Source organism: Anoplophora glabripennis, unplaced genomic scaffold (assembly GCF_000390285.2).
Source record: "Anoplophora glabripennis isolate ALB-LARVAE unplaced genomic scaffold, Agla_2.0 scaffold90, whole genome shotgun sequence".
NCBI lineage: Eukaryota > Metazoa > Arthropoda > Insecta > Coleoptera > Cerambycidae > Anoplophora > Anoplophora glabripennis.
In genome coordinates this window covers 577,518-597,915 of record NW_019416260.1, presented here as the reverse complement: position 1 = coordinate 597,915, position 20,398 = coordinate 577,518, and the positions used below count along the sequence as shown (strand labels likewise).

Sequence of the window (20,398 nt, the reverse complement as noted above, 5' to 3'; positions counted from 1 at the left end):
TAACGAGCGTTCAAATAAAAACGTGGTCGAAGTTGGCTCTGACACATTGGACGTAGGGAGTAGCTTATAGCGACCAACTTAACCTCATTTCTCAACGAGCTGTATAGCAGCTGTCAGTTTCAATAACGTTAATGACTATATAACTTTATTTTAAAGAATAATCGTGATAACAATAACAAACAATTAAAGGAGCTGCGGAAAGTGTCCCCCTCCTTGTTATAACAATAAATTAAAGCAGCTGCTGAAAGTGTCCCCCTCCTTGTTCCAAGCACTTTTCACACCTGTTCCTCAAAAAATTAAAGACATTTTCTAAGATGCGTCCATTTCTAAAGTAGGACTCTATGATAAACACTTTTTGTTCTTGAGAAAACACCATTTTAAACGCTTTTTAAAACGAAAATATTCAAATTGATAGCGGCGATATAGCGCTTTGACAGATGACGTTTAAGTTCATTTGCTATACGCTACGCCCTACGTCCAAATTTTCAGCACCAACTTGACCACGTTTTTATTTGAACGCTCGTTATAAAGCCAAAAAATTAGCCGGCTGTCTAAGTTAAAACCCGAATTTCTTTCTTACAATTAGACGGGGATGCAGCCAAGGATAAAAAAAGTTCTATCCCTTCTAAATTATCTACTTCTATCTATTGCATCCCCGTCTAAAAAAAAAGTAATAACTCGAGGTAAATTCGTCAAAGGCTGACTAATAACTAACTTTATTTCAATACTCATACAAAGAAGGTAAAAAACATTCGTATAAAAAGTCTTTATAAAAACAACGATAACAAGAATATGTTAAAGGATATATATATATTACACCCTTACACTTATTTTTTACAACATTCAATATATGTATGAATAACATGAAACAATGTGTCTTAAATTAAAAAACTGTATACAAATTGAAAAATAGAAAATCTTATCAGTTTATACTGAATAAACATTCCTTTAATGAAAGCAATATAAAAACTCTTTGTATATCTTAAATCTATAACTTAAAAACTAAAAACAATCAGGTGTTTTCTATTTATGTCTAGGCCTTAAATTATATTTAACAATAGGTTCTTGTACAACTGAATCCGTTACATAATCAGTTACAGTACTAGAACTACTAGGGATATTTCTAAAATCAGGATCACACACAGGCATATTGGTTTCATTGCTACTATCAGAAATGTTATTGTTATCATTTGGCTTTTCCTCAGTAGGTGCTTGTTTTTTTAGTTCATTGCTTGTAGTTGAAACATCTTTTGGATTATCAGATAATTTTATGGAACGTCTACATATCTGATCAGAATGTCTTAACACTTGTTTTTCCATTATTAGATTGTACCTCAAACAATGCTGTGCCGATTTGTTTTGTTATATTTCCTTCCGTCCAAGTAGGTTTAGTTGGATTTTTATAATCTTTAAGAAGTATATTTTCCCCTATGTCTAGAATTTTTGAATGTCCCCCGTAATATTCAATCTGTTTTTCCACTGTTTTTTCTACTGATTCACGATTACTAGGTCTTAGTAAATCTAAACGTGTTTTTAACTTCCTTCCTAACATTTTTTCTGCAGGACTTACTCCTGTGGATGAATGCGGTGTATTTCTATATATTAATAAAAACTTTTGTAACGCCTGATCTAAATTTTGTCGTTCTGCGTGAGCTTTTTTAAGAACTGATTTAAAAGTTTTTACTGAATTTTCAGCTAATCCGTTACTTGCTGGATGATACGGTGGTGAAAAAAAAGAACGAATGCCGTTTAATTTTGTGTAATCTTTAAATTCTTTAGAAGAAAAAGGTGGTCCATTATCAGTAACTATGGTATCTGGTAAACCTAATCTCGCAAATACTGATCTCAAAATAGTTATTACGTTAGAAGCCGAAGTAGAAGTGGTTTTAAAAATTTCTACCCATTTAGAAAACGTATCCGTAATAACTAAATATGTATTCCCTTGCCATGGTCCTAGAAAATCCATATGGATTCTTGACCATACTCTTTGACTTAATGGCCATGGTGTTAAAATCGATTTAGGTGGATTACTACGAAATTTGCTGCAAATTTCGCATTTTGCACAAACATTTTCGATATCAGCATCAATATTTGGCCACCAAACATAGGATCTGGCCAGTGATTTACATTTACTTATACCTAAATGCGTACTATGCAATTCTTCTAATACATAATTTCTAAATTGTTGAGGTATTACTACTCTATAACCCCACAACACACAACCTTGTTCTAAATGCAATTCATCTTTTTTAAAAAAATAATTTTTTAAGTCTTGAGATAAACATGAAATATCTGGCCATCCATATAAACAATAATTATATACTTTATTTAATGTTGTATCTTTTTTTTGTTGCTGCGGCTACCTCTTTATGATTTATAGGTAAATGTTCCTCAAAATAAAATATATGACTAAAATCTAAATAATTAATTTGAGAACTCGAAAATGGTAATCTGGATAGACAGTCTGCATTCAAATTTTTATCTGTTTTGATAAATTTTATTTCATAATCATAAGCNATTCAACATTAAAATTTAAATTATTAGGAAAACAAAACATTCAAACTTTTCTTGATTCTGCATTTCGTGAGAATATTTTAAACCATAATAAAGTCGTGGACGAAAATAGAGACATTGTAAAGCGCCTTATTGATTTGGTTATTTACTTATTTATTTATTTATTTACTTATTTATTTATTTATTTACTTATTAGAATTTTAGTATAATTTATCGTTAGTGCTATAAAAGTGATAGAGAATTTTACTATTTGTTTAGAGAATTATATAATTTTTTATATGTCCTTCTATGCCATAATCCTTGCCTTATCCCCTATCCCGGCAAGAAATCACTGTGATGACATTCTCGTTTGTTCTTGCTGAACTATTAGGTATACTTTTGGAATAACTAATATAATTTTCAGGTATATTTATATTAACTATCTTGATAATTCTTAAGTTTTTTACACTTTCAAAAGTAAATAGACTAACGTAGATTGCAATTATTATATGATATTAAGTTACATGAGAGAAAAAAAAAATTTTGCCCACCCATCTCAAAAAGTCGCGAGCCGCCACTGCTATAACCCCACAACACACAACCTTGTTCTAAATGCAATTCATCTTTTTAAAAAAAATAATTTTTTAAGTCTTGAGATAAACATGAAACATCTGGCCATTCATATAAACAATAATTATATACTTTATTTAATGTTGTATCTTTTTTTGTTGCTGCGGCTACCTCTTTATGATTTATAGGTAAATTTTCCTCAAAATAAAATATATGACTCAAATCTAAATAATTAATTTGAGAACTCGAAAATGGTAATCTGGATAGACGGTCTGCATTCAAATTTTTATCTGTTTTGATAAATTTTATTTCACAATCATAAGCCGATAAAATAATACTCCAGCGTTGAAGTCTGCTAGCTGCGTAAATGGGAATACCTTTTTTATTGCCAAAAATGCTTACTAGTGGTTTATGATCTATAAGTAAGGTAAAATGTCTATTATATAAATACTGATTAAATTTTTTAAGCCCAAAAATAATAGCACAAGCCTCTTTATCTGTACAAGAATAAGATTTTTCAGAAGGTGTTAATGTACGCGATGCATACGCAATGGGACGATTGTCACCATTGGCGTACACATGAGAAATTACCGCCGAAATTCCGTAGGCGCTTGCATCACATGCTAATGTTATTGGTAACTCAGGATCATAATGCACTAGAACTGTTGATGAAGTTAATTCTTTTTTAATATTATTAAACGCTACACTTTGTGCTTTACCCCAAATAAATTTTGAATTTTTCTTTAATAATAAATATAAAAGTTGTAATTTTGTACTTAAGTTTGAAATAAATTTTGAATAATAATTTACCATACCTATAAAAGCTTTAAGTTCGGTAACATTAGTAGGAAATTTCATATTAAGAATTGCTTCTACTTTTTGCTTATTAGTGTGTAAACCATTTTTATCAATAGTATATCCTAAATAATCTAAACTTGGAACTTCAAAACAACACTTGGAAATAGCAATTTTTAAATTATATCTTTTAATCTTTCAAAGACATTTATTAAAATTTTGGTATGACTTTGTTCATGAGGCGCCGCTATTAAAATATCATCAAGAAAAACTGCTACTCCTTCTATATCTGAAAATATTTGTTCCATAATATTTTGAAAAATACCGGGACTTGAAGCAATACCATAGGGTAATCGGTTATATCTAAATAAACCCTTATGTGTGTTAATAGTAACTAATTTTTGAGAGTTTTCGTCTAATGGAATTTGTGCATAAGCCTGCGACAAATCTATTTTACTAAAAATTTTACAATTGCTTAGAGTAGACAATAAGTCCTCTATTTTAGGTAATGGAAATCTTGTAATATGCAATTTTGGATTTAATGTAACTTTAAAATCTCCGCAAATGCGAACATCACCAGTTTTTTTCAGAACTGGTACAATGGGTGTTGCCCATTCAGAAAATTCTACAGGGGTTAATACACCTAAGTCGGTTAACCTCGAAAGTTCTTTCTCGACTTTTTCTTTTAATGCTATAGGTAATGATCTAGGTTTGCAAAAAATCGGCACTGCATCTTGTTTTAAATATAATTTAGCTTTTACACCATTAAAACATCCAAGCCCACTACTAAAAATTTCAGAATATCTACGAAGTAATAGATTTGATACTTTTTCTGAAAATTTGCTATTATCATCTGAAATATGAAACAAATTATCTATTGATATATTAATCTTTTTTAACCAATCGCGCCCAATGAGGGGTGGGCCATTACCTTTAAGAACAAAAAGTTTTGTATTATGAGACATACCATTTATCTCAACTTTTACTTGTATAAATCCTAAAATTTCAATCGAATTACCTGAATATGATCTCAATTTTAAAGAAGAATGTTTTAAGCTACTATTTACAAAATATTTATAATACATAAATTCGGATATTACAGAAACAGCAGAACCCGTATCGACCTCCATGCATACTATTTTATTATTTATTAAAACATCTATTTTTAAAAGTTTAGCATTAGTTTGTTCAATTTTAAAACTTTCCTGTGATGAATGTAAGTCGATCTGGTCAAAAGCTTTATTTAAATTGTCTGAATCAGACTCTTGTTGAATATTATAGGTTCTTACAGATTTCTTTTGTTGACTTCCTTTTTTGTTTCTTTCCTTATCTTTACCCTTTTTGGTACACATTTTAACCACATGCCCCACTTCTCCACAACGATGACAGCGCGCACGCTTGAAGAAACACTTCCTCTCGTCATGATTGGTTTTTCCACAATGGCGGCATTCTCTTCCTTTGGAGCGACCTCTGGCAGATAGTTTGTGAACCACTGATGACGAACTTCCGGATGTCGATGCACTAACCTCACCAAACACGTGGGAATCCTTTTCAACCGCTTCTAAATTTAGGGCCATTCGCACTGCTTTTTTATAATCCAAATCCTTTTCTGCCATCAATTGTAGCCTAATATTTTCACTTTTAATGCCACATAAAAATTGATCCGTAATATGATCTTCTAATTCACTACCAAATTGTCACGTTTTGGCTAAACTTTTCAGAGCAGCTAAATATTGAGACAGGGTCTCCCCAGGCTCTTGAAAACGTTTACGTAATTTACACCTTTCCGCTCTTTTGGATGGAGACGGTTCTAGATGGTCTTTCATAATTTGCACTAGCTGATTATAATTTTTACTGGAAGGCTTCTTAGGATCACATAAATCCTCCAACAGCTCGAACGTTTCCTCGTCTATGGCTACGAGTAGTACCGATGCTTTATTTTCCTCCTCAGTTTTATTTACTTTGAACCATTGTTCAATTCTTTCAACATACGTCGACCATTTTTGCTTTCCGCCTAATTTGTAAACTGGCACATTGCCGACCGACATCTTGATTTTAGGGTACTTACAACTGCGTAAGTAACTCAAATTTACTTTTATAAAATTTTACTAATAATTTTGTCCTCGTCGCCACTGTAATAACTCGAGGTAAATTAGTCGAAGGCTGGCTAATCACTAACTTTATTTCAATATTCATACAAAGAAGGTAAAAAACATTCGTATAAAAAGTCTTTATAAAAACAACGATAACAAGAATATGTTAAAGGATATATATATATATTACAGGGTGGACGTTCGATCGTAAGGCATGGCTACTCCGCGAGTAGTCATAATGGGAAGTCCGCCTTAGTGCGGAGCTATTGTCGATTAGTCTAGCCACTGGGACGAACCATTGCCCTGCGTGTGGTCTCATGGGTTTACTAGTGTTGTTTGGCTTCCGTCCAGTTCAGAATTCGTCGAATTCGAAGAACGTTAGGATATTTATTTGGTTCTTATGGTATTTATTTTTTAATTTGGAGTTAATTTTCTTGTAATTTAATATTAACTATATAGGTCACATTAATATCTCTGTTGGACTCGATTATTTCGAAAGGGGGGAAAAGGTTTATACGACTTCCGGTCTAGACCGGAAGTGGTGTTTTTGGACCGAAAGTAGACTTTTTTAATGGAAACACTCATTTTTTACCACGATTTCGATTGAAAAACGAAAAAAAAAACTTTTTGTTCTTATTATTTTTTCGGTTTAACCCACATTTTGGCGATAAAAGGGCCATAAAAAACAGAAAAAAAAACAACAATCTTGAGGCAACGGAGTACCTTGTTGGGATCACTTGAAGGGTACAGGGGAAAAAAGATGAATGTCCAATATTGGCCATTTGTAAATAAATACTTATAACGATGCCCTAGTGGCCACTGCTTTTGTGAAAACAATCATACTGGCAAAAAGAAATGAGGGTTGAAAGATACAGCGTACTTAAAATTTGCCTTACAGGGAAAGATAGATGAATGTCCCGCCAGTGTGTGAAAAACAGATGAATGTCCAACTTGTAACTAGCACGTGTTCTGATGTTGCTCCTGTTAGATTTAGTTTGTCGATCGAACGCCTATACAAACGGTGACAGTTATTTAAAATGTGATCACCGTAAGTTTTGAAGTAAAATTAAATCGATTTTCGCATTTCTCGTCAAAAATATTGTTTCTAAAATAATGAATCGATTTTCAAAAAGTAAGAATCGATGTATAGAGAATTAAAAGTCCTTTCTAATGACCCTCCACTTGACCCCTATTCCCATTTGAAAAAATTTAGGGGATAGCACCCCCACTTAGGGGGTTGAAGATTTTGGTATGCTTTCTGAGCCAAAAGTTGTTCCCCTCAGAATCAAATTTGACCCGTTTTTGGATTTTGCCGAAAAGTTCTTTACTACCCTGTAATGCCTTGCGGTACGTTTTCGATGGGCTACCCTGTATTCGTAGATACATATAATTTTATTTAAAAAAATAACTAAAAAGTGTATGATGTTTTTCAAATTATCAGTCTTTGAAACTTTTTTATTTTACTCCAGACTTGTATTTTGCGACATTCATCTTTTTCCCCTGTACCCTTCACTTTTTTTTAATGTCTCTTACAAAAGTTGTAGGATTTTGACATGACCTTGAAAATGACCTTGACCTTGACTTCAAGGTCGTTTTGCTGTTCATTTGCTTAGTTTCCAAATTTTTTTTTTATCATATTGCCACTTTGTTTCGTGTTTTCCATCATAAAACACCATTTATCTTGAAAACGGTTCACGTTAGAGCTTTTGACCATGAGTACCATTTTTGTGTAGAAAACATGCCAGGTTTAAAATATGCTTTCAAACTGCCAATTTTTCCAGAGTTTTCAGAATATCAAAGTGATCATGTTGAAAATATATCAATAACTGCTCTTCTAAGTTTTCTGGAATGAAATTTCGAGGTCTAACTAGTGTTAGGAAAATGACAACCGTGCAACTTAAACATTTGTTTTTGAATAAAGTCTCAAAACGAATATAGGTATTTAGAAACGTATCACTTTCTCAGACTTGCAAACCATGACTGCTACTACAGTTGTATAGTGGTAGTATTCTGATTCTAGTGATAGAATGAATAATATTTGTTTAAAGTTATCAAGTATGTTGAGAAACATGTAAGTGGGAACCAAACATAAATGAGAAGTTTGGAGCATTTGTCATCATTGACATTCTACCGCTGCCATCCCGTACCAAATCCATAAGTCGCATGTTTTTCTCCTTGGCAATCATTGCATTATATTTTCCGTTAATTTTTAAAAGACTGATTACGCAGGATATTATCTGTACCTGAATATATGAAAATATATCTATCTAGGAACATTAAAACAAAAGAAATTATCTATTTAGATTATTATTACACAATTGAAATTTATCATTGAAAGCGAACCTGAGTCATTTATAATATAAAATTATTTTAACTTATGCCACATTCTACCAACAGAAACAGATACACATTCTAATATCTTCAATCAGATGACGTCAGTTCTAAATAAAAACTTCTTATCGAATTTTAGCAATCCTCACTTAAGTACCTTTAACTTTTAAGCACCATTTACGAAAAAGTTTTATTGTTTGTTACGTCTTTTGTATTCAAAACACGCTGATATAAGGCACTTAATATAAAAAGAATACTCTCGGTCGGATCTGCATCAGTTAAGATGAAGTTTTATCTGGTGTGTTTGTCGGTTCTCCTTGTTGGAGCCTATGGTAAGCACTTTTTTCCAGTAAAAATAAAAATAAAAATGTATGAAATGTGTTTACAATAACGTAGCACAAATTCCTGAGATAACAGGGTCTTAAAATTACATTTTTTCTATGAACTCTTCTGGTATTATTCTTCTGGTATCCGTTTATTAAAACAATAGACCTTTTTAGTAGTGACGTCACATACGCCAAATAATAGGAAACCCCATAGTGCACATTGTCATGAAGAATTTCTCAATATTTTTACTAGATTGATTTTCGACCTTATGTACTTTGGTCAAAAAAATGACTTCTTTGTCGTGACCTTAAATATCGCGATATTCTTGTAATATTAGAAATATTTAAGAAGTTTCAAACCCCAAGTGGCAAACTAATAGAATTATAGAATTTACATATTTAAATTTATAGAACAATATCGACTTTTATATTAATCAATAATTTAAAATTATATCAACGTTACTGAGCATGCGCATTAAAGATAATTTCATGTAAGCGAAGTAGCCTCGCAACAGGATATCATTCCAGAACAGTTTGGTATTGGTTAAGAGTACGTCTATAATAAACCACTTGAAAAAAAAACACTCGATAACACACTGCATCAGATTCGGTGTGCACAATTTCAGCTATGACAAATTGTTGCGGGTTGCGTAAATATGTGACGTCACACTAAAAGAGTCTTTTCTATAAACGAGACACATGAGCGTCGTTAATCCCCGGTTCAAGGGGGGACAAATTTAAAAAATCTCCTCTTAGGTGTAAGATCCCCAAATAAATAGCACGTCATTGTTATTAACTTGTGACATATTAAACTAAGGAGATTATTATTATACAAAACTGCTTATTTAATTAATTCTTTTCTGTCTCCCTATTAATAAATAAACGGACAGTGGTATGAAATTTTAGTTGAACTTCCTGTTCATAGATGGTGCAAATAGGGCATAGTCTAACAAGTCACACTAAATTAGTTTTCGTTTTATATTGTTTTAAATTTCCAGTGAAATCATGATTTCATACGAAAATAAAACAATTAGGGCAAGTTAACAATATTTCATTTTTCAATATCTGAAAAGATGACAAAAAGGATAGATATGTAACCTGAGGGATTATTTCTTTATTTATCTATATATCGTTATGACCAGTAGGTATCATAACGAGTCTGGATTTCAAAAAAATTTACTATTCAATTCTCGAAAGGAAGTTTACAATTATGGTTACCCTTTAATAATTAATATTTGGGAACTTAGAAATGTTATATGTTCAGAGAATGAATTTCAGGCACTTACCCTCTATTGCTTACGTAGAATGTAATCCAGTGGCTGGCTATACAGGGTGACACTGAATTTGAGAGAAACAAAAGGAAACACCAAAACTTCCAGGAAGGGTTTTAATAACAATAAACAAAACAAACAAACAAAATAACAACACAACGGCTCGAACAACATTATTAATTAATTTATTGACACGCGACAGCGTACCGAGATTCAGGGAATGCGCGATCCATAGCAAAATTTGGAATGACTATCCATTATTAAATTAACCCTAGACTCTAAAACTAAGTAGGCTGCTCAATGTGAAACCCAAGGAAGAACTAACTTTTTTCGTAGATCTCTCCTGAATTCGACACTTCGCTTCGACACGCCCATTTCTTGGCGGGAACTCTGAATGTCGGGACGCTTTAGCATAACTAAGCCATGTTAATAGTTGTCTAATGGGCTGAATTTACATTTGTCTAAATAATTTTGAGACTAAACTTACAAACAACCCTATACCTTCCTCTTGTGACCCCGCATAGCAATACGGGACGGATTAGTCCCTTCTCATTTAATCTATTGTTATAGCTTGTAAAATCCGCCTAAAAACCAGCTATTTGATCTATTACTTTCTTTTCCTCACAACATTCTACACTTATTCTTGGAATTCCTACGTTCTTTGGAATGCATTTCGCGCGTTATTTGAAATATCGATTTTTCTCTTTATACCTGCTCAACACATGGCCCCGGCAGTTTGAGTGAACTTGTTAACCAATATTGCTAAATTTCGTGAAGCCTTCCCCGAAGGACGGTCTTGGCGACGTTAAACCTACTTGAAAATCATTAACTTTCGATAATTTGTGTTGACTGAAATATTTTACTTTTTGGCCCATACGTTCCGAGAACTAACAAATAAATTACCACGCGTCCCGGCTTTTGTTACAGATATTTCTATAGTAACTGTGTTTACTGGTGTAAGCTTGCCCACGAAACTACACTATTTAGGGACTTCAAAGTATATATTCACCAAATTTTAACAAAATATGAGGATTGCATTCAGGCAAATTGGCAAATTTTGTTTAAAAAATATTAATTTTAACACAATTTAACTTGAAAACAAAAAACGAAATACTCTTGCTCAAAGTAAAAAAATATATATCTTTTAATATTCTGTTACCTTTAGAACTTGTCATTTCTGCTGCGAAGGACAAGATTTTCTGCCATTATCCCTAAATAAATTTATACGCCAGCACAAAATACCGATTATTTTCTTCCAGCTGCTCCTAACGATCCTCCCAGCGTTCGAGTCGTAGGAGGCGACGATGCCGAGCCGGGCCAGTTCGCTTACCAGGCCTCAGTCCAATACTGCCTTCAGGGTACCTGTTCGCACGCCTGCGGTGGAGCCATCATCAGTTCAATGTGGGTCCTGTCAGCTGCTCACTGTATCACCCAAGCCCCAGCCCTTGGCAGCTACCAGATTTTAGTCGGCGTCCTCAACTTCAACGAAGATAACCCGGAAAGACAGTTGCACCGCGTCAACTACGCGATCATCCACCCGGAGTACGCAGGGTGAGTTTTTACCGATTTCTTCTTGTAGGTTTAGAGAGGTCACTACTTCGATCGGTAGTAGTCATACTTTGGCAAGTTGAAGGTTGTGGGTTTAATTCACAAAATTGTAGGCAACCAACCCAAGTAAAATTTTTTGTTCCGATGATATCTCCAGTCGAAAATCCGCACCAAACAGTAACACGTTGTGGATCCATTTGTTTCTCAACATCCACTGGTGCATTTTCTGAATTTTGTCGATCATTTCATCAAGATGAAAATTAACCTCGTTCGCTGAATCTCGTTTTGAGTTATAACAAATAAAATTTCAAATATTTTGGAAAGACGTGCCTAATTTTAGCTATCATCATTATCATCCACCCCGAATACGAAAACTGCTTTTCCACCGCGGCACTTAGGCCTTATTAGGCCCCTTGTAAACCCCCCTTCATTACTCGAGTACTTTTCTTCAAACCATCCTATTACTACACGGGTGGCTTGGTGGCACAGTATCATACAATTTTTATGTATGATAGCAATGGTCTTGAGTTACAGAGATTTATTGCTCTATTCTCATTACCATTTTATCGGGGACCACACGCAGGCGGAAGGTGTTGAGCGACACAGGTCTCTTGTAGGCTGCCACAGCCACGTCCCCGAGCCTGCCTTAGGTCACCCATCCAAGTTACAGCCTGCGTCTGTGATTGTTACCTCGGCCGATCGAAATCCATCGGCCAAGACACCCGGCTAGGCGGTCCACATGGGTCATAGTCAGAGATATGGAGTAGGGAGAATGAGCGTCAAGATGCGCAAACTTGTTTATAAAGGAGGTCGCCATTTTGAAGTCTTAGATACGAGGGGGTACTATATTACATTACAAGGTCAGTTATAAAATTTCTAATTAGAAACGCACATAACTTTACATTAAATTTTGAAATGAAATAAGAACTAACAAATACGTACTTTTGAAATTTTCAATTACATATGAATTATTTTTCATAATTTTCTAGGTATATCTGAATATTTATTATATAATAAAAAATTAAATTTTCATATATGCACTTCATAAAAAATATATTAAATACTATATTACTCAAGAACAACGGCTAGAGTTGTATCATTACTGCATAGGATATTATTACCTATCATGTATGTATAAATCTCTGCAATTACTCCGGAATTGTGCTGAACTGAATGATACTTTAATTATGTTATAACTGTCTTGTTTCACAGAAGGTTCAACAGAATATTAATCACACCAATAATAATATATTTTTGATACGATAAACTTTAACAGATTGCGGTAGGTACTCAATTTATATGAAATAAAAAAAAATTGTGATGTAGTTCCTAAATATTTTGTATATTAAAATAAAACACTGTATAACGTAACATATTTATTTACTGATGGTTGAAAATAATTATTTAATTTTTGTCTTAATGCAGGGCCTTGAATAATCCGTCCTTAATTTCATTTCGTAAAGACTGAACGGTAAGTTTCCTGTCTACGTTTCAGTTTAACATTTTTCGTTGCAACTGTAGAAGGAGATATACTGCAAAGATATTTTCATTATTAAAGTTATCCATTAAAGTATGTTTTCATTGCCATAATACTCCTTCTCTTAGCACTACTATCAGTACTAGTGTTACCATTCGTTGTATTCTGAACACTGAAAATAAAATTACTGTAAATATTACTTCTTAATTTATTAGGTCCGTATCAAACAATTTGTCAGGGTACGTATTTAACATCCTTAGCATTACTACTATTTTTAAATTACAAATCTTTATTACCTTGAATTCAGTTGTCTCTTCTTTTTACGTTGTACCTACTCGAACTTCAGTAACGTTATAGGTCAAAGATGATTCACTTGATTGTAACATCAATTTGTTCGTGAAAGCTCCTGTATTAATTGAACTCGATAAAGAACTCTTGCTTAAAATGGAAGAAGATACACCACAAAATAATTTTATGGAAGGTGCAGAGTTGGGTCGTACTATTTTTCTTCCACAAAAGGGGAGAAAATCATCCGCTTTAAAGTGTTCAGAGCAAATTACGTTATTTTTTGTCCATACCCAATTTTCTTTTTCGATAGAAAGAACCTTGTCCTTGTCCTGTAAAGTTTCATTTCTAGGAAAGCTAGAAATTAAAAAATTACATGTTTACAATAAAAATTTAGAATAAAAAGTGGAAATATCTTATTTTTGTGTACAGCTACCTAAATATTTAGAAATGTTTTGTATTGGACATCTTCTGCAATTTGCGCTTCCTTTCACAGTACAAAGCACAAGACATATTTAAAGTTCAATAAAAACGAAATTTACAAACAAAAATATGAATAACCTCAAAACACACCTGCGAACCTAACGTCAACAACAACTGCGTCACTGCATATCTCTGGTCATAGTATAACAAGCAGTAATCTGATGGCAACAACTATCAATACAGGTCTTGTAACAGATTGCATATACTCATGGTGATTCAAAGAACAAGTTTAGCGTACTTATTACTTTTATAAAGTTAAAATTGTTAAAAATAACGGCAACGGCTCTAGCGTTAACTATAGACTCTTTTAGTGTGACGATTTAGGCAACCCTCAACAAATTATCACAATTGAAATTGTACAGACCGATTATGACCCTTGTATACTATTTACATAGATACTATAAAAATTAACTATTTGTAGTAAAGTGAAATAATATATTAAAATAAATCACAATAATAAATTGACACTTATAGTGCATTCACAGCTTTTATAAATTTTATAGGCCACAAAAAAGACCTGGGAAATTACAATTTCGCGACTTTTTGTTTCGGCAAGCTGAATTCATCAGTATAGATGCTAAATATTATGTTACAATAACATATTAGTTTCCACAATCATAAAAATGGGGGGAAGATTGTTTACAGGGTGGTTAATTGTATAATTTTTACGTAAATTCACGTTTCTCGCTTATAACTTTTTTTCGTTCATTTCCACGAGAAAACAGTAAAGTACTTTTTTCCGTCTTCAAAAGACCTACAAAACTAACTCTCGAGTGTCAAAAAATATTGATTAGATCAGAAGTTATAAACAGAAGAAGTTTATTTATGACTTTTGAATTAAACATTTTTAATCTGCGTTATTATTACCAGAACGTTTTGGCATCGCATCCTCTCATTCCTTATCACTGTCTATAATAACTCATACTAAATCTGGAATTGGTAAGTTGAATAGTTTACAAGTTATGACCTTATAAACAAATTAGCTAATTATTAGTCTGGACGATCCCGAGGATCTTCCACAATCGCACTGATTTTTTTCATGGTAGATTACATAATAATACATTGAAATCTATCATTTTTTTTCATTTCATTATGAAATGCCGATCATATACCAGTAATCTGTTTCAGTTTAAATTGTTACTATTTCTCGTACTTTAGTTGCTGATCGAGGTGTTAATTTAACGATTTAGCCACGGAAAAAAATCTAAATCACATTTATTTTCATTTCCAGTGCTACCGCTGACCCACACGATCTCGCGATCTTCAGGCTAGCCAATCCACTCACATTCAACTCCATGGTACAACCGATCGGTCTTCCCGACCAAGACGACTTCTTCGCGGGCGTCGCAGTCCTGTCAGGATGGGGATCCATCAGTAACACCAACGTACCCATCATGCCCACTACCCTCCAATTCGTTGAGGTACCCATCATCGATACCGAAAGTAAGTTCAAAATACCTTTCGATGTCTAAAGAAAACCCTAACCAATATTTTTTCAGCATGCAAAAGAGCTTTCGATGTCATACTAGGAGGCGCACCGAATCCCCTGGACTTGGAAGCCAACATTTGTACGGGACCGTTGACTGGAGGAGTCTCCATTTGCCAAGGAGATTCTGGTGGTCCATTGGCTGATTTTCAAGGACAAATACTGATCGGTATCGCGACTTGGACAGGTAATCCATGCGGCAGAGCGGGATCACCATCAGTCTACAACAACGTCAGCTACTACACCCGATGGATCAGAGGTTCTATCACTGGATAAGTGTGTTGAATTCATTTATTATTTATTTAATTTGCGAAATAAAGTACTAGTTCGCTATGTGACCTTTCATTCGCCAACTTACCTTTGTAGCCACGAGTTATTTTATTACAAAGACCAAGAGTTCAACAAAATAAAAGTTATAAAAAAATAAAGCAACGATATTTAGACAGTGCTTCCAGGAATTATAATTTTTTTTTGGATATGGATAGAAATATCTTCAGATAATCGAGTGAAGACTTCTATGTAGTTGAAATATTTTCAAATTAAATTATTTCAACATTTATAGAAAAACTAGTATTAACATATATTTTATCTGTTATTGAGCAATCAAGATACAATATCTCGATTCTTTTCAAATGCATTATTGTACTTGCTCTTGTATTTTCACTTCACTTTATTTCAAATGCTCGTTTAAATTAAATCTAAAAGTTTTTCTAAAATTTTCGTAATAAGTATGAAGTCAAATAATATTATTAGATACATAATTATTACATCTGGATATCCGCTTTGACGCACCAGTTTGTCAAAATCGTCCATTTGTCAAACACATACTATTCAAAACATAACGCATTTTTTCGCGAATGAAGTCGTATGTCGTAGTATGTGTAGCATGCGTGAATTAAGAGATTTAAACTACCATATGACAACTAAGATCAAAATTATGAGTAATTAAATAAGAGGATTTTTTCTGTGTCTTCTGTCGGCAGCAGCGGCAGAGTGCGCCATCTGAAGCTGGTGCGGCAAACGACACACGGAAACCACAGACCATAAAATAATTAAGGAATCTGCATGGGAAAATATAATTAGAGTAACTTCTAATTCTACTTTCGAATAGATATCGCTGCACCACAATGGCGATAAATTTAAATTTAATAAAGTACACTAAGAAGAGTAAAAAGTATTTCATAAGTAATAGATCACAAAATAACTGGTAATGGTTGATAATTAAAATTAAGGTGAGCCATTTTCAGCCGTTCCTTGACCCATTACTTATGAAACGCTTTAATTATCACTTGGTTAAATGAAAGCAGTTATTTTTAAATGTGTGACAAATTTATTCTGTTATGAATTCGAAAATATTGTAAGTATCAAAAAAATGTACATAAAGCCTGATTTATATAATTTCCGAACTGATTCTATCCGCATTAATTGTCTGTCTATTGTAATTCTGAAAAAACTTATGTCTCTATAGGATACATTGCATACATTCTTATAGTAGTAAGTGTTTTCGTAATTTAGAGCACAACATTGCGTTTAGTTCTACCAGGTAAACACATTTTGGATAAAAACTGTAACCTCAAACTTTCTGTTTCTATTCTTGAAAGATTGGAAATACAGATTCGATCTGTAGTTGAAGATTTCTATTTAACAATTTCTATAAACGACAATGTTTTGACGCACCAACACGAGATGGCCCCAGCGAATGCATTCTCCGTTCGCCAAGACTCCTCACTACCGACAGTAACCGACCTACTCTCTCGATCGTGGACCAACCAATTTAAAGCAAAATTTGATTTATTCCTGCTACTCACACTAGCGCCATCTCATGGCCTCTAGCCCTACGTACGAAATTTCCATTTTAGATAGTAGTCCACAGTCTGTCTACAAACATTACATTAGTAGAAATCTTTGTATAAGCTGAATTACAGCCTATAATTCAGTGCCATTCACATAACATTAAGTTGTATATCTGGTTGCATAAAATTTCTTGAGTCAGCAAAGTAAAGAGCAGAACCGTAATCAGATTGAATGTCCAGAGACGAACTCTTGGTAATTAAAAGGACGCTCAGTATATAAACCTAATTAGTTATACAATTTTATGAATAATAAGAGGTTCTAAATGAATTGATAATTATTTGCAATAGAGTAACTTGCATAAATTAGAAAAATTTTCGCATCGCCCTATTTTCCAGGGTGCTGAACACGAATCTGAAGTTATTTTTGTACGGACGAAGTTAGTTTTCGAGAAAAAATTTTTACGATCGCTGATTGGTTGAATAAAATCTCGTCAAAAATGTTACCAATCACAGCAGGTGAAACAGAATGTAATTTTGATCTTATTGTTTTAAGTTTGCCGACATTTAATTGCCAACGCGAAGGAAATAAAATTACTTTTCCAAGCAAAATTACTGATCACGTGGCTTTCAAAACAACTGTAATGAACAATCAACATTGTTTAAGAAATATATTTTCGCAAATTTCAAGTAAAAAAATATGTGTAATAAATAAAAATGTCGGATGAACACAGACGAATGGGAATATGGGAATTTCAATGACATCACTAATTACAAATGGCGGATTGAAGCAAGAACCAATTTATTAAATACATGTTCATATGAAAAAGTGCTTCTTAAACACATTTTAAAAATAAAATCTTTTAATCATTAATGTTGGTGATGCCAAGATTTAGATTTTTCGTCACCAGTATCAATCGTGCACTGTTGGTTGCCTAATATTGTTGCCTGTTGGCGGTCACGTGACTTGTAAACATTTATGAAGGCTGTGTGTATTAAAAACAAAATGTACTGTTGCAAGCATTAATGCCAAAAAATCTTGAGGAGCATGATACAAATGATAAAAAATTTTCGAGGATATTGTCAATATTTAACATATGTATATTTAACATTTTGATTTAATCTGTCCACCATTCGATTAGGCAAAGAAAATTTTCTTAACTGGAGACGAATAAGATCTTGAAATGATTTCCAACAATTAAAATCGTAAGTAGGAAATGAAGGACGCTTGCAACAGCACTCTAAAGTTAAACAATCAAGACGAATAAAGGTTCCATGGAAAAGAAAAGGGTTATGTAGCCTAATTTACTCTTTTCTTAGCGTTAAAAAATCCCTAAGATCTAAGGTAGAAACCTAGCACTAGTACCCTTTATTTAAGAATAGCGTTAATGTTATATAACACCAGGAAACGCAGGCGCATCATACAAGTAACTTATTTCCTTAAAGTGGTAGCAAAACTCTCTATAATTTATAACATACCACGTTGCTACTAACAACGCAAATAAAACACTTCAGGTGATTAGAATAAGATAGTGAAATAGTAATAAAACTGTAATCAATTCTTCAAATCAATAATTTTAGTATATATTTTTGCTAAAGGTAATAGGATAATCGATATAATTCGAGGATGAACTTTCATGCGCAAATAATACGGTCGGAAATGCTTCTTTGTGGAAACTATTTCGTAATGTATTTTCTGAATAGTTAGAAAACATTTTTTAAATTTATTGCAAATATCTGCATCCTCTGATTGCGTCATTTAGAATTTTCTGCTCTCTGATTAGGTGGTTTAGAATTCTCCGTCCTTTGATTGGGTTGTTTAGAATTCTCCGCTCTCTGATTGGGTGAATGAGAACTCTTTGCTCTCTGATTGATCCGCTTAGGCAAAAATGGGAGGGGCGACAAAGAAGGTGGAGGGAGGGCGATAAAAGTGGGTGAGAAATGGATTAGAACTCTCCAACTTACCCTACTCACTTTATTTTTAAAACATATTACAAATAACAAGTAAAATGTAGGTATGCCTATATCTTTTCAAATATAAATATACAGATTACGTATTTATTCACTTTTTTGGAGAATCCATAGCATCTTAAACTACACTGTAAGAAATATTTGTTAATATTTTCAAACTGGTGAATTGTGAAGGGTCTCTTGCAGCTTGAAAATGGTGTAGGCTCTGTTATGCGCATTGTACGATTTTCGCACATCTGAATTTGCTGGTTTACATTTGCAGCGGTAATAAGTTAAATTTTAACATTATTAAATTTATCACCGTTTTCAGAAAGATAATATCTTTGAAGGACAAAATTTTCTTGAATTATCCTTACACAAATTTAAACGCCAGCACAAAATATAGATTTTTTTTCTTCCAGCTGCTCACAACGATCTTCCCGGTGTTCGAATCGTAGGAGGCGACGATGCCGAGCCGGGCCAGTTCCCTTACCAGGCCTCAGTCCAATTCTGCCTCCAGGGTGTCTGTTCGCACGTCTGCGGTGGCGCCATCATCGGTTCCCTATGGGTCCTGACAGCTGTTCACTGTATCACTCAAGCCCCCGATGTTGGCAGCTACCAGATTCTAGTCGGCGTCCTGGACCTAGACGTTGACAACCCGGAGAGACTTGTGGCCTATTCACCTATTTGGAAAAATTTCATGCAAGTAATTCCTTACAGCAATCCCGAAATAAGGAGGGGCCCCATCCTGTTGAAACCAAATATTATCTGCTGGAGCATCATTATTTATGTAAAGTTATGGTATTTGTAACTGTCACAATGATATGCGGCACTATAGCAATCGCTAACTGTCGTCTTCAAAATAATGTCTAGCCGCTGTGATCGGCTGAACCTACAACAAAACACAAAAAAATCTACAAATTCCCATTATTTTTTGCTGTGGTACTGTTTTCGTATAAGTTCATACCTACTTTAGTTGTTATTTTTAGCCATTTCCCTTCAAAAGGGCTTATGCTTAAAAAAATAGAGCTATTTAAACAAAATGTCGATGACGTCATAGATTTATGAAACGTAACGCAAAAAAGGTTTAGGCAACGTGACAAAACGACAATTCCTATTTACTAATTGACGTGTTTTAGCGTTTTTGTGAAATAGTACAGTCATTGAAGCTGAAAATCAGCTGTAACCTCCGAATTATTTGAAACTGCATGGATTTGCATGAAAATTTAGAATAAGACTCATCTTGGGCTCAAGTTCAAAAGTGGCATAATCCCGATTCACGTCTTTTGTTTTTTAGGGGTAAAAAGTACCCCTAAGTGAAAAAAATTGAAAAAATTTAGTTTTAAGCATTTAATTGATAAAAATCTTGTTCAAGCACAAATATTAAATAATGTTACATGTTCTCGAACATGTTTTATGATATATTTTATCTTTGCAAAAAATCTATACAAAAAATAATGATAAAAAATTACTTTTTAAAAATTTGGAATGATTAAATCG

General features: G+C 33.4%; 2 protein-coding genes and 1 long non-coding RNA gene across 3 annotated transcripts; 2 read left to right on the top strand and 1 right to left on the bottom strand.

The window, feature by feature from the left end:
* The first annotated feature begins 8,435 nt into the window (after window positions 1–8,435).
* On the top strand, window positions 8,436–15,491 carry LOC108918003 (trypsin-1-like). The gene is made up of 4 exons (XM_018724841.1): window positions 8,436–8,614; window positions 11,139–11,430; window positions 14,904–15,115; window positions 15,172–15,491. The coding sequence occupies exons 1-4, from the start codon at window positions 8,566–8,568 to the stop codon at window positions 15,432–15,434; spliced, it is 816 nt and encodes a 271-aa protein (XP_018580357.1). The 5' UTR covers window positions 8,436–8,565; the 3' UTR covers window positions 15,435–15,491.
* On the bottom strand, window positions 12,791–14,101 carry LOC108918004. The gene is made up of 2 exons (XR_001964819.1): window positions 13,626–14,101; window positions 12,791–13,546 (listed from the first exon to the last, which is right to left on the bottom strand). It is a non-coding gene; the product is annotated as an uncharacterized LOC108918004 (long non-coding RNA).
* A 1,957-nt stretch (window positions 15,492–17,448) lies between the features above and the next one.
* On the top strand, window positions 17,449–19,709 carry LOC108917979 (serine protease 27-like). The gene is made up of 2 exons (XM_023457306.1): window positions 17,449–17,479; window positions 19,321–19,709. The coding sequence occupies exons 1-2, from the start codon at window positions 17,449–17,451 to the stop codon at window positions 19,707–19,709; spliced, it is 420 nt and encodes a 139-aa protein (XP_023313074.1).
* The last annotated feature ends 689 nt before the right edge of the window (window positions 19,710–20,398 follow it).